This window comes from Astyanax mexicanus, chromosome 22 (genome assembly GCF_023375975.1).
Source record: "Astyanax mexicanus isolate ESR-SI-001 chromosome 22, AstMex3_surface, whole genome shotgun sequence".
NCBI classification, from domain to species: Eukaryota; Metazoa; Chordata; class Actinopteri; order Characiformes; family Acestrorhamphidae; genus Astyanax; species Astyanax mexicanus.
Window position 1 is genome coordinate 1362920 of NC_064429.1, and position 13735 is coordinate 1376654.

The 13735-nt window shown below is 37.5% G+C and overlaps 1 protein-coding gene across 7 annotated transcripts in view; it reads right to left on the reverse strand.

Annotated features, from left to right (window-relative positions):
* Positions 1–718: 718 nt before the first annotated feature.
* The window catches only part of ank1a (ankyrin 1, erythrocytic a), a 145700-nt gene continuing 132683 nt past the window's right edge, over positions 719–13735 (reverse strand). For 5 of the 7 annotated variants that reach the window (XM_049470732.1, XM_049470734.1, XM_049470733.1 and 2 more), the window contains 4 exons: positions 10119–10202; positions 8564–8704; positions 7096–7175; positions 719–5800 (listed from right to left, as the gene is read on the reverse strand). In XM_049470732.1, coding sequence (XP_049326689.1) covers positions 7101–7175; positions 8564–8704; positions 10119–10202 — 300 coding nt within the window. In that variant the 3' untranslated portion in view covers positions 719–5800; positions 7096–7100. Of the gene's footprint in view, positions 5801–7095; positions 7176–8563; positions 8705–10118; positions 10203–12623; positions 13285–13735 lie in introns of those variants that run through there. The other 2 variants (XM_007236188.4, XM_007236189.4) reach the window with 2 other exon arrangements.

Sequence of the window (13735 nt, forward strand, 5' to 3'; positions counted from 1 at the left end):
GGTTGGTCCTTGCTCCTGCTGGGATAAAAAACTCCTAGTAAAAGCTCAGAGCATCTCACGCAGCCCACAGACAAGTGTGTCTATACTGACATTAAGCAGGGCACCAACAGGTTAATGTTCATGTTTTTGGGTCTTCTTCTGTGAGTAAAACTTCTCTACAGTCACTAGAAATGCTATGTGTGCATGAGCTCATCACCAGCTTGGAGTGGGTGAATAGATTAGATAGAATGAAATAGATGCATTAGATTGTGTGTCCTCAAACATTTGAAAATATAATTTATGCAGTGTAATTTTACACTTCTTAAGTGATTTAACTGTATGCTGTTTAAGTGTGAGGAGATCATATTTTCAAAACCCTGCAAGGATTTAGCCCATTGTTAATGTTATGATGACAGTCTTAATGCTTGGACATTTCAGACAGAAGGTTTCATTTGTGATTCTCTAAAGTAAGGTTAATGTTTTAAACAATGGTAAAATATGCTCTGATTGGTTGTTTTCAAGTAAAGCCAGCAGCAAGACAAGCATAATATTTAGGCCTGAAGTTGAAAGTCAGATATCTTTACTATAAACCTAAATACCTTAATTAAAATATGTACATTAAACTACCTGTAGTTTCTAAACCAAACTGTAAATTATTTAAATTATATTTAAGTAATAAGTGTTTTATATGCAGAGTGTGTCAGCAATGTATCAAAAAATAGAAATAACAACTTGAGGCTGTTGTGTGAGTATTCATTTCTTTATTAATCCTGTAAATGTTTATATTTTTCAGCTGGTGTACAGGGTAAGATCATCTATACATATATCTCAGGTCAGATCATGTCTGATCCAGAACTGTGTATAGGTTCATTCAGTTTCATTATTTTCCCCTCTCCATAGCAAAAAATAAATACATAAATAAAACAATATCAATTGAAGAACCCTCAAGCCCTCTTTTACCTTCCAGGTTGCAGGCATACCCCAGAAGTTTCAGTTGCTAAGATGCTATAGGTACATCCATAACAGAAATCTAATCCCCAGTAGTAGGTAATAAATCCCCATTAGCAATTGCAAAGCATTCTAATTAAATATATATGGATATATTTTTATATATATTTCTCTTTATATATTAAAAACATTTTTTCTGTGCATGTGCGCAGATTGCATTCCTTTTCATAAATAATACACTATTGCATTACTGGTTTCAATCCATTCTCTAGAAGTTAGGAGTATAAGTATCTGTCTAGTTTTTGCAACATTTAATCATTTTGCATGTAATCTGATTAATCACTGCTTTGACATCAATCAACCCACTGTGCGTTTTTTTTGGAACCCCCAGTCTCTTTACACTGACTTTATTTAACCATCACTTAACGCTTTGGGCCTCAGATTTAGGAAGAAGACATGTAGGGCTAGAAGGAGGACCGACTTTGAATGATGTCCAGATCCCCAAGTCTTTTCCCAACATTCATCAACATAAACATGTTCATTTCTGTTCGCAGCAGAAATAGCAATAATTGAACAAATTAATCAGTAAAAGTAGAGCACATGAGCATAAATGATGTTGTTATTAAGCAAACAACAGTTGCATTTGGTGACCTAGAAGAGTTTTGGTCGTCATCATTATAGTTTTACTGTTGTGCCGATTTGACATTTTAACAGCATCTACCACAGTAGTGTTCTGTGTCCAGTAAAGCCCAATTTTGCAAAAAGACAATATAAATAATCTCAGAAAACGGCAGCGATAATTGTACACATTGCTGGATCAGGGCCATGTTCTTTAACATAAAAAGGAAAAAATACTCAAAGATCAAAAATCATAGTTCAAAGAGTACAAGGCGTAAATGTTGTTTTAGAGCATATAATGAAAATATCACTAACATACTTTCAGAATTGAGAAAAGATTGTTTTTGATAAAATAAATGTGCACAATTTAGAGCAGTCATTTTATAAATGGGATTTTTATTTGTTGTCAGGAATTTGTGCCTTATTGTAGGTTTGGTATTTTGGTGTTCAGAATACACTTTACATATCTGATGGATTTATACTGAGCTACTGAAGATACTCTTCGTTTTTTCCTATTATTGGGTTTCATTTAATACATGGTGGAATATTTATCTGGAAATTTGTTGTGTCTAAGAAGTCCTACATTATTTTTTTCATGAAATTGCTTCTTTTGATCCTCTTGCTCGTCACTGACCTTCCCCTCACTATAATGCATTTATTACTCCCAAAACTTAACTTTACTATTGATAATGTCAGTGTTGTTTTAGGGAGGGTTTGTGATGCGTAGGAAGTTTTGTGGTAAATAGACTATAAATTTTACGCAGACATATAGGCTCACACTCTTCCAACTCTATATAATTATAACTCTAAAAATGATAAATTTGCCAATTCAGTTTCAGCGTACATCTAAGGCGTAAGGTACAGTGCTATAGGCAAAGTATAGGTAATATGTTCTGACATCATGTCTCTTTGTGGGTAATGCTACATTTTCAAGTACCACACAATTCTGGGTTATTTGCATAATTCTGATATGTGTCTTATGTTAAATTTCTGGACGCTGTTTCGGCACTAGGGTTTGATGGAGTATGATGTGGTAATGAGTAAGGACAATTGATTTAGGGGTTTACAGTAAAATATCGTTCTTTGGAAACCTCTTAATTTTGACACTAAACTTTATGAGCTTTATAGCGAACCCTTAACATTAATAACTAATATCTTTGTGGATGACTGGATCCTGCATTTAATGCTTGTTTTGAGCTTTTTTTTCACAAGTATTTAGGTTTTTCCAGGTAAAATAGCTAATCTAGGATAAGATCCCTTTCTTATTTACTGACATGTCTTTAATAGAATTATCAGGACCTTTTAGATAATGATGCTAAAAAACAAGATGGTTAGCTAATTTATAATGAATCATAGGATAGTCCTACCAAACCTCTGATCGTCTGTTTAAAAAATCTTAAACAAATGTAATGTCTTTTATTAGCTGTAAATGTCTGTGCTAAATGTCTGTGGTTGGCCAAAAATAGCTGAATGCTAACATAGTGTTAGAATTCCCGTTGAGATGCTAACAGAAATCAGCAGATTTTTGATCTCAGTTTCTTGCAGCATGTCCACATCTATAGCCCAAATTAAAGGCATAGCTTTAAAAGTCACAACGTGACCAGTAGGTAGAATCACATTCAGTTCTGAGAAGCTTCATGAATACTGTTTCTGATTGGGTTCTCCAGTCGCTAAAGCCAGTTATCAGAACTGAGCAGCACAGGAATATGGACTGTTTGAAAATAAGCATATGTGATATTGTACTTACATCATGTCTTTATTGTTGAAATGATCACCCTTTAGAGGTGAAACTTTACTAGCTACAGTCTACTGGATTACTTCATGCCTCAAAGGGCCTGTACAATTCATGTAGTTTCTATAGTTTCTATAAAAACAATATATGCATGTAATTCATCCCACCATGCAAATCTTCAAATTTGTACTATATTTCTATGATTCTAAATCATATAAATCATATTAAATATTGCATTTACTGAGTGACTGAAGCAATTTTGAAGTGATTCATAAGTAACTGATAAAATAAATGTGTGTTTTTGGCTGAATGATTCTCTGATGTAAAGGAAGCTGATATGAAATAACCCCACTGTGTTTTCAGAGGGTGGAGAAGTGAAAAGACTATTGCTACATTTAAAATGACACATTAAGTGCTGAGCTAGTAAGAACTATCTCATTACGGGAGCGATGTGAGGTCTGTATATTGGTAAATTTAGCTGGGACAGTGCTACAGTCTAGTCACAGTGTTTAGTGGCTAAGTGTCTTTGCCTAACTCTGGAAAGAAAAGAAATGGCACTGAAAGGACTGAGTTACATTACACACATCAACTTGTACACGAACCTGTTAGATTTTGTCACAAGATACACTTCACTTTGTTGATTTGCTACTAAACATACCGTAAATTCCCAGTGAGAACTGGCATGCTTGATATTTATCTACGCCTCACTGCTGCAAAATCAGTGGGTCTTTAATATTCCCCCTGTACCATGTTTCATTTTGTTTTATCTGTGTTTATCTGTTTAAAAAAGTGAAATAACATACAATGTATAATTACCTAAAGTATGAAACTGGTACATGGAGAGACAGACACTGGATCGTCTCATTTCAAGTCTGATGTTTCCATATAGTTTTCAATCGTTTTGTACACTTCCCCTCTGCTACTTATTCATGTTCTAACACAAAACAGTAATATAGCAGTCACAATCAGACTCAATATAATGTCCCTTCGTGCACACGGGTAACCATAAGGTGAACAGATCTTTATCAAAACACCTGTGAACTGATGTGTGAGTTCTTATCCAATCTGGTGCAATTCACATTACTCCCTTTGCTGGGAGAGTAACTCATGTCACGTCTGCATATTGCCAGTGTTAAATATAAAAATATGAAATATGAAAGATGAAAGAAGAGCCTAAAAACAGCCTCCTGTATCTATTCATATTGCCTTCAGCTTATAGGACACAGCATCTTTTGTAGGACAACAAAACCTGAGCTACTGATCTGGTTTACAATGGAAGACTTGGTTGCTACATATGCACCGGACAGGAGTGTTCATTTGCTTGAAACGTTGAGTGTGTGTGCATGTACGTATACACACATATGTGAGTGTTTGTGCGTGTGTTCATTCATGCCCAGAGGTCAGCTGGTGAATCTAGGCCATTTGCAATGATAATAAAGAATTCCTTCACAAATCTCATAACATATCCAGTATGGATCTTCAAGAAAGGCAACAGAAGCAGTAATAGTAAGCAGCGGTCCATCCAAAAATAAATATCTATAACAATAATAATTAAGCAATCCCCTCTACTCTTTATCCTCGGGGCGGGACAGCAATGGGAAATTAAACAGGGCGAAAACATTCAGAGAGAAAAAACAACAGAGAGACCTCATGTGCACCGCATGGACATTTAAAACACACGAGCAGGACATTATTCCCAAAATCTGACAACTAACTCTGATTCTGACATTATTATTACAGCATAATAGTATATGCTTATAAACCAAACAGGAAGATGGGAAGAGAAGGTATCAGGATATCAGCAGCATCCTCATCGCATTTCATTAGGATTCATTTAGTTTTAGTTTTTTTTGCTTTAACATAAACCACACCCACAGACACAACGAACATTCATGTAGTATTAGAGTGCATATACTGCAGTATGTACAGTACCAAGTGCTAGAGTGTGATAATATTCACAGGTTGAGCGTTCTAGATTAGAATGAGCTACAACACATTTGTATTGGAAGACTCGAATTGGTAAGAGCTGGAGGGAGAGCGGCTGCTCGCTCGGACTGTGTGTGTGTGTGTGTGTGTGTGTGTGTGTGTGTGTTAGCTTTTGCATATCCTCTGTAAACCTCGGTTCTTTCTGAAATGCAACATTCTGGGCTGACATCCTGCTCCTGCTGGCCCCACACTGCGGGAGGGGGGTTACTCCCGTCCCCTTCACGCCCTCGCTCCGTTGCTGTCTGTGGTGTAGGTAAAGGCAGGCCATGCGACAGCACTCTCGCATGCTGATACAGAAGATTACAGGAAGCACTTTTTGGATGCTTTTTTTTTCTAGGTTTAGTTTTGGTTTTATATGAAATCATGCCTCTAGCCTAGTGTTTATTTTAGATTTGTTTTAAAAAGAAGTCATAAAATCCGTCTCTCCATACTGCTGTCCACTGTCTGCTTTCCAACTCGCTCAGGTTTCCGCTTTCCTTTGGTGCCTGTGGCTCATCATGTGTCTATGAGAGAAGGTTTAGGTGTGGGAGACAAGTCCTAGAATAAAGAGAGAAACAACACGATGTTCAGATGTGGAGGAAGAATAAACAAATCGACAGAGAATGCAAAAATCTGGTAGATCCTTAGTTAAAAAAGTAAAGTTTTAGATTTTGTATTATTAACACACTTCTATATTCAGATTATTTATTGGATGTAGGATTTATTACATGTGACATGATTTTTCAACCTTGTTGAGTATCCATAGCGTGGAGGTCAAAGAGCAATACTTACTATTCAAAACCATCTGCCAACAAACAAGTGTCTTCTGTAATTTATATGTGATGCTGATGATGATAAAATAAGAGGAAATCTTTGTTTTGATGAACAAACACAATTAATAGGTTCTGGAAAAATCTTAAGAATTCCCAAAACTACCATAAAATAATATTCCCAACAACCAGGACACAGATTCTTTAATATTACAGTAATATTATTGCTTTTAGAGGCATGAAACTCTTATGATGTTCCATTCACCACCACCAGTCTGACTCAAGAATATTTAAATATAATTTAATATAAAAAAAAACATGCTGGTAATCACATATTTTTCTTGGTCATTTTGCAATCATCAAATGATGTCATAAGCGTATGCTTTTATTACCTCAGATTAATTACTTTTGTATGAACAGCAGTGTTAGAACAGAACAGCTAGAAAAGGCCATCAATAATCTTTGCTATTTTTTGTATTTGTTGTTTAATTTGTATTAAAAAACAAACAATAAATCAGTATATATCAGTCAGTATATACACGGATGAAGCCTAACATTATGACCACCTCCTTGTTTGAGCTCCACTGAGCATATAGGACACTTTGTAGTTCTATAATTACAGGCTGTAGTCCTGTATCGGTTTCTCTGTAAACGTTATTATTATCCCCCTCCTTTCAGCCTGTTCTACAATACTCAGAACCTACAGGAGAGAAAAGCACCACAGAGCAGATAATAGTACTATTTGGGTGGTGGGTCATTATTCTCAGCACTGCAGTGATTAGCACTGATTAGCATGGTGGCGGTGTATGAAGTGTTAGTGTGTGGTGGTACGAGTGGATCGAATGCAGCAGCAGTGCTGCTGGAGTTTTTAAACACTGTGTCCTGAGCATTAAAGAACAGGAGGAATGGAGGGTAATAAAATATGGAGAAAAACAGATAGAAACTGCATAATCAGTGCAGAAAGAAGTTGGTGGTAATAATATCATGCTTGATCAGTGTAAAGCACGATTCAAATTCAAACAGCTCTTTAATCCCCGTGGGTAGCAGGATTAAATCAGCACACAGCGGGCCTTTAGCCTATACCTTGCTCACTGCTTTACTCTCCGCAGAGTGGCACATTTCACTATCTGAGCCCCACCCTTCTTCACATCCACAACCTCCGACTACAGCAGCCAGCAGCGAGGAGGAGGAGGTGTGGGGAGGAGCAGCAGATGGAACAGTCCAGAAGTGAGGGAGGGGGCAGGGAATAAGGGGGGATAAAGGTGGAATAGATAGGAGGGTGAAGGAGGGTAAGAGGTGGAAAGAAAGAGAAAGGGAAAGAAAGAAAGAGAGAGAATAGTGTCAGGAAAAGGTGAGACACAAAAGCAAAAGAGTGATATAATGACACAAAAGGCAGGTGGGGGTGAGTGAGGGAGAGAAATAGAGGAGTTGCAGTCCGGCGTTAGATGAATGGGATGTGGAGGAGAGGGAGAGACAGAAGGGAGAAGCATCAGAAATGCCTGCGTGTAAAAGAGAGGAGTACTGCACGCAGAAGGACAACCACATTCACATTTTAGACCAGAGAGAGTTTTAATGGAATAGAGTGCATACAGGGAAAGATCACCACAGTAAAAGACTAAATCATGAACAAGAGGGTTTAACAAAAGTTAACGAGGACTAACTGAACACAGACAAGAAGGAACCAGTAAAGCCTGACAACCCAAACCACTGTACAGTCTCACAAAGCCAATCAGAACAGCTCAATCGTTTATAAACACCATAAAGTGACCATAATCTGAAAACAGTGCCTCTTAGGGCTGGGCGATATGGTGAAAATTCTGCATCATGATATTTAAAGAAAAATCACAATGCACAATATTTTATCATCACATTTTCACATGCAGACAAAATACTACAGTTGATTAAATACAGTGATTTTTATTCAAAATACCCTGTACTGTATCCAATTACTAATTCTGCTCAAATGTGCAGTTCTTTAAACATTGATGAAATCCACAATATACTCAAAGACGTGTATCATTTATCACGATATGATAAAATATTGTCATATCACCCAGCTCAAGTAGTTCTATGCTATCATTATCTCAAAGTCTCTGTTCTTTGTAGAGCAGTATTAATGGGCAGTTTTGAGTGTGATACCTGCATTGCACCTATTGCAATCGTACCAACACACAACATAAGAGCAACAAAATCCCGATCAAATGGCTGAATTTGGTTCCTCCTTTGGGGAAAGAATGAAACTGAGGCAATGTAAAGATGAAGAAAGGTGCATGCTGGTCAAAAAAAAACATGATGCACTAGTGGAGGTTGGGAAGATCCAGGTAATCAAATTCACCATAATAAACTGCTTTAGAGCTTAAATAAAATCTACAGTTTAGTCATTTTAACACATTGGCGTACACTCCGGATAATCTCTGTTAATCTGCTAACACCACCCATATCCACAGCATGTACTGCACTCACTGCACTTCCACTAGTGAGAGCTACAGTACAAGGCACTCAAGCTTAGATCAATCTGCACGACCCAGATCCGGCGTGCTCAGAGACCCACCATGCTTTCTCGCCCCAGGACAGCGTAGCTCACGAACTGCTCAGAGTCATCCAGATCATCCAGTTCCTGCGGCAGTCCCTCAATAATGAGCTCCTGACCCCCCTCCTCATCCTTTCCCCTCCGAACCACCTTCCTCACGATCTACAGCAGAGGATGGCCAGGCCATGGGGTCAGAGATGAGACAGAGGGAGCAAATGAGAAGAATGGAGAATTAAAATAAAGTAGAATGATGTGAAAAACACAAGAAACGAATGTGAGAGAATAATAAAGTTTAGACACGTTGAGTGGGATGCTTGATGTAACAGAAATTAGATAAAAGATGTGCAGCGAGAAATGAGAGCATAAAGGGGCGATAAAAATATGATGGAATGGTCGACAAGTGAATGTGAGCACCTCTGCTTTCCCATTTCACCAACTTTTTCACCAAACGTCTGAGTTCTTTTGTGTTGCTCTCAGCCTCTACATTTCTCAGTTTTATTTCTGAGATGTATTAAGCTGAAAAGCTCACAGAATATAGGCTATTGGACGTACAATCCGTTGGGACGCTTTGTAAAATGTAAATATGTGCAAATGAAATCAGAATGCAATGATTTACATATCTCTTTGACCCATTTTTAATCCAGCATGTCTTAGATATTGAAAGTGAGACATTTTACCATTTCAGGAAAAACATTAACTCATTTAAAACTTGATGGCAGCAATGTCTAAATACTTAAATATTTCTATTTAAGTATAGACAATGCTAAACCACATGCTGCTTTCACGCTACAGATCAGAATTCCTGCAATTTAGACCTTTAACCACACTGTAAAATATAACATTACTCATTTCAGTACTCCATAATAGCCATTTCATAATAGCCTAATGATTTAGAAATAGAATAGAAATAGAACTTGGGCATCATGAAGCTAAAAATCTGTCCAAAACTCCAGCAATCCAGTCTCCTCACTTCACAGATGTTTACAGACTGGAGCTGCTACACAGTGGTATCTCTTTTTTGAGCTCTAAATGAGTTAATGTTTTTCAGGAAATGGCAAAACGTTTCATTTTCAACATCCAATATGTGTTTCAAATATGGGTCTATGTATATGTTTGATTTGCAAATAATTGCATTATGTTTCATGTTTACTTACACTTATTTACACAGACTCCAAACTTGGAATTAAAGTTATGCAGGTTATGTCAGATTGCTGAATGACAACATTGCTGCCAGCATAGCTTCATGACTGTTTTTGCAATCTTTAATCTTTGCAAAATATCTTTGATGCTTCAGTTGCAAAGAGAAAGAGGCAAATACACCAAAACAGACATACATGACAATTGCATTGTAAATTACGTCACATAATAAAGTGTAGAGTAAGGTAGCATTTAATGCACTTTCACAGTGCATCAGTATGCTATGAAACCATCACCTCATCACTAGAGATCAAAATGATTATTGCTGCAGTAATCATTTTTCCTGAGTCTGAGGGCAGTTATCTGATTTGACCAGATAATGAGTGGTCAGGTGACTTGGCTGCAAGCAACAAGCAGTACAAAGCATGAGGAAGCTGACCTTTTTGGTGACGATGTTGCCATGCTCATCTGTAAACTGCTCCTCCCTCACTTGCTCTCCAGGAAGATCCTTGGCCTCATCGCCCTATGTAATATATGACAATGTAAAGGCAGTGTACAAAGCCTAAAGATAGGAAACGCTTTTGGAAGCAAGAACAAAAAAGACAGAAAAGCTGCTGAAACATTAGCAAGCAAACCCAGCTTAGCTGAATGACATGCAGAAGGCTGTTAAAAACACTGATAAGAGCAGCTTATTAATATATTAATCATCATTAATGTTTGTCTGTTTAACCAGTTCATAAACAGCTGGTAGATGACATCACAGCTATTTAAAGATACAGAACAGTCAGAAATGCCTAAATCGTTAACAACTGGGAGAAAAACAAGAGTTTAAGAGTTTAAAATCTTCCTAAAACCGTTTTTATATCCGAGAGACAGCTGTATAGAGGAAACAGCTGTATAGAGGAAAAGTATCAGGAAAATGCTGCAGGAAAATGAAATCTATATGTGCAGACACTTACTTGACCTATGTTCTAGGTATGGTTGAGATATTTATTAAAAGTGAGTTTACATCCTTTCCACCTACAACACTTTTGCAAATCACCCAAAACATTTTGGTGACATCGGTTGACATCTGCATAAAAATGGACTAACCATAAGCCTCTCTAAATGGGTTACAAAAAATTCAATGTTTAGTAAAAATGTAGAGGTAATTAAGATCATGATGTTTATTTTATAAGTAAGTCTTAAGAAATAAAGTGAGTTGAGATGTTGTTACATGCCTAATCAAATGGAGTCTGATGTTTCCTAGCTAAATTATTTTGGTTAGCAGAGCACTCTCTGAACTCTACAATTAGCATTCTAAGAAAGTTTAATCTGTCTAATTCTCTGGATATTCGTATGGAATATTTTAAACATTCTGTTAACACTGCTGCAATGTAACGTGTGTCAATGTTTAAATTTTTTTTTGTTTTGGGGAAACATTTATCTAGTTAGGAAGTTAATGAGAGAAATGTTGTAATATAAAATTGTTACGCCAAACAAAAAAAAATATGTCACATGTTTTTAAAACGTTCCTGGGATATTATTTCTGCAACGGTATAGGCTAACCTTCCTGAAACATTTTTAAAAAATAGCTTTTATTTTTAAAAATTAATAGCTGTTCCATAAAACTAGTTGACGGTTACCTTTATATGTTTTTGCCAACCAGACTGATATCCTAGTGGGTTGGGTGTTATTAATTAGCTGAAACATTAGCTATAATTTGACTAGCTTAAATATTTATCTGCACTAGCTTGTGCTAAAATTACTTAGCATTTATTTAGCTTTAGCTTTCCTATTTTCTGATTTACATTTTATATGACTGTGCAGGGACAGTGACTGTACTGTGTACTGTGACTAGTTCATGTTAATGACATTAGTTTGGATGTCTTGGATGGCTGGTAATTACCAGTGTTCAGTCAAAGAGGAACTATTCGTTATCTAAGAAGCTACATAACCAGTGTCTGATTTACTTTAAGGATATTTTCTCATCTTCAATGAAAGTAAAGCAAAACATGACATGTTACATGTGTTAAACTATACGTATACATATTTTATTAGGTTTTGAAATAGGACTAAATACTGTATGACTGTAAACAGTGTTCCCTGCTGTTTGTTATTGGTAAACACACTTGAAAAGTTGCCTTCCTTTAATTTTAATCTCAATGTCAAAGTAAAAAAAAAATGATATTTCCCTTTAACATGAAGTATTATACTGTAGACACATGCTTCGATACATTAGCAAAATGAACATATGTTCCCTGGAAAAAAGTTACTTGTATTTCAGGTTTTTAAATCTTTAAACTTTTTTACATACACAGATTAAAAGATTAAAACAGAATGTACAGAACAAAAACCTTATCAGTTTTACCAAAATATAATGTTGACCCCACTCACAGGTACAGTAGGTACAGTAAGAGTACACCAATCTACTCAAAAGTCCTTGTGATCTGTAGACATTCCATATTTAGCACTCTACATATTGTACCCTTTCAGGCACAAACTAAACATTTCTTACAGTTTTGTCTTACAAGTTTTTCTTGCTTGGGTGCCGTACAGATGGGTTTATGTCCACTGGGCTGGTCAAAACATCAGTGTTAGCAGGACCAGACCAATCTCTGCAGAACAACTACAGTTTTCCTGGGTGCTACATTTAAAATGTCCCCAGAAAACAGTCAACTATTTCCTCTATAAACACTGCAAAGTGAGAAAAAAGTAGATTTCCTACAGTGACCACCATGCCTCTAAGGGTCCAAAGGATTTTCAGCCAAATACACTACTGTCCATTAGGTCAATGTCATGTGTTACCACCCTGTCTGGACCCCACCACATTTTATAATCCATGTTAGCTTTTTTGTGTGAAGTATTCCCTTAAAAAGACTATATGAAAACAGTCCATCACTAACACTGTCCTCTACTTCATTTATTTGACACCCCACCCTCCCCCACACTAAAACAGGGGTACCTTCAGAATAACTCTGCGTCGAACTACACGGGTAGTGACGTTTTCCTCTTCGTCTGGCACGCTCTCGTCCTCCCCCAGCTCCCGATCCAGTTGCGCATGAATGTAAGTGAGTGCGGATCTCACAGAGCCACTAGCAATGTGCAGCACATTCTGGCAGCTGATCACCAGAAACGCCAACACAACAAAACTGAACAGCAACTCTGTGACTAGGGCCCACATTGTGCCTCACTCTCACACACTCACTCTCAGGCGCAATCACACATGCAGCTCTTCAAGTCCCTAGGTTTTACACAGCTCCACCAACAGATTAGACTCAAGAGATGGCACAGTCTTCCTCGAACTTTTCCGATTTCTCATTCCAGATCCTGAGAGCAGTGCAGGAGTATGAGCTGTCCTCAGTTAGGCTCCATTCCCCCTCTCCCACCCAGTGCTCCTGCTGTCCTGTTGGCTTTTCTGAGCTCAGCTGGGTGTGGGAAGTCGAGGACCAAATGTCACAAAACACATGTCGCCGTGGTTGGCTCTCTCTCTCTCTTACTCTGTCTGTCTCTCTCTTTCTCGTTGGTTGCTTCCAAATAGACCCCCTCTCTCTCCCAGCCTGCTGTCGCCCATGTGATCCTCAAGCTTTAAATACTTTTGGCTGGACCATGGCTCTGAAGTGAGTGGACGACGCAAGCTGAAATAATATATCAAATATCAAATCTCTTTCTGACACCAGATTTAGTGGTGTACCGTACTGTACATGACTGAAACAAAAAGAACCATGCCAGTACCGAAGAAGAACATTGGCTATTTGATACAAATGAGTCATAGAAACTTTGAAACTGTAATGGAGATCATTCTAAATGCAATCCACAGTCCTCTCTGCCTCAATGTGCAAAACTAAACACAAGCGTGCCTAAACTGTTTACACAATTACACAGTGTTAAATACAATTATTTCTACTGTCATGTATCATTAGGCTACTTATCCACTAAGGCCTAGGGTCATTGTAGTCTGTACTCTTACTGCCCACGCATTCTCCTCCAAATATAACTCATACAGTCCCTCCCCCCACAGCAAAACCCAGCAGCAGCAGCAGCCTGGGCACCCGCCCGGGATAGAGAGGGAGAGAG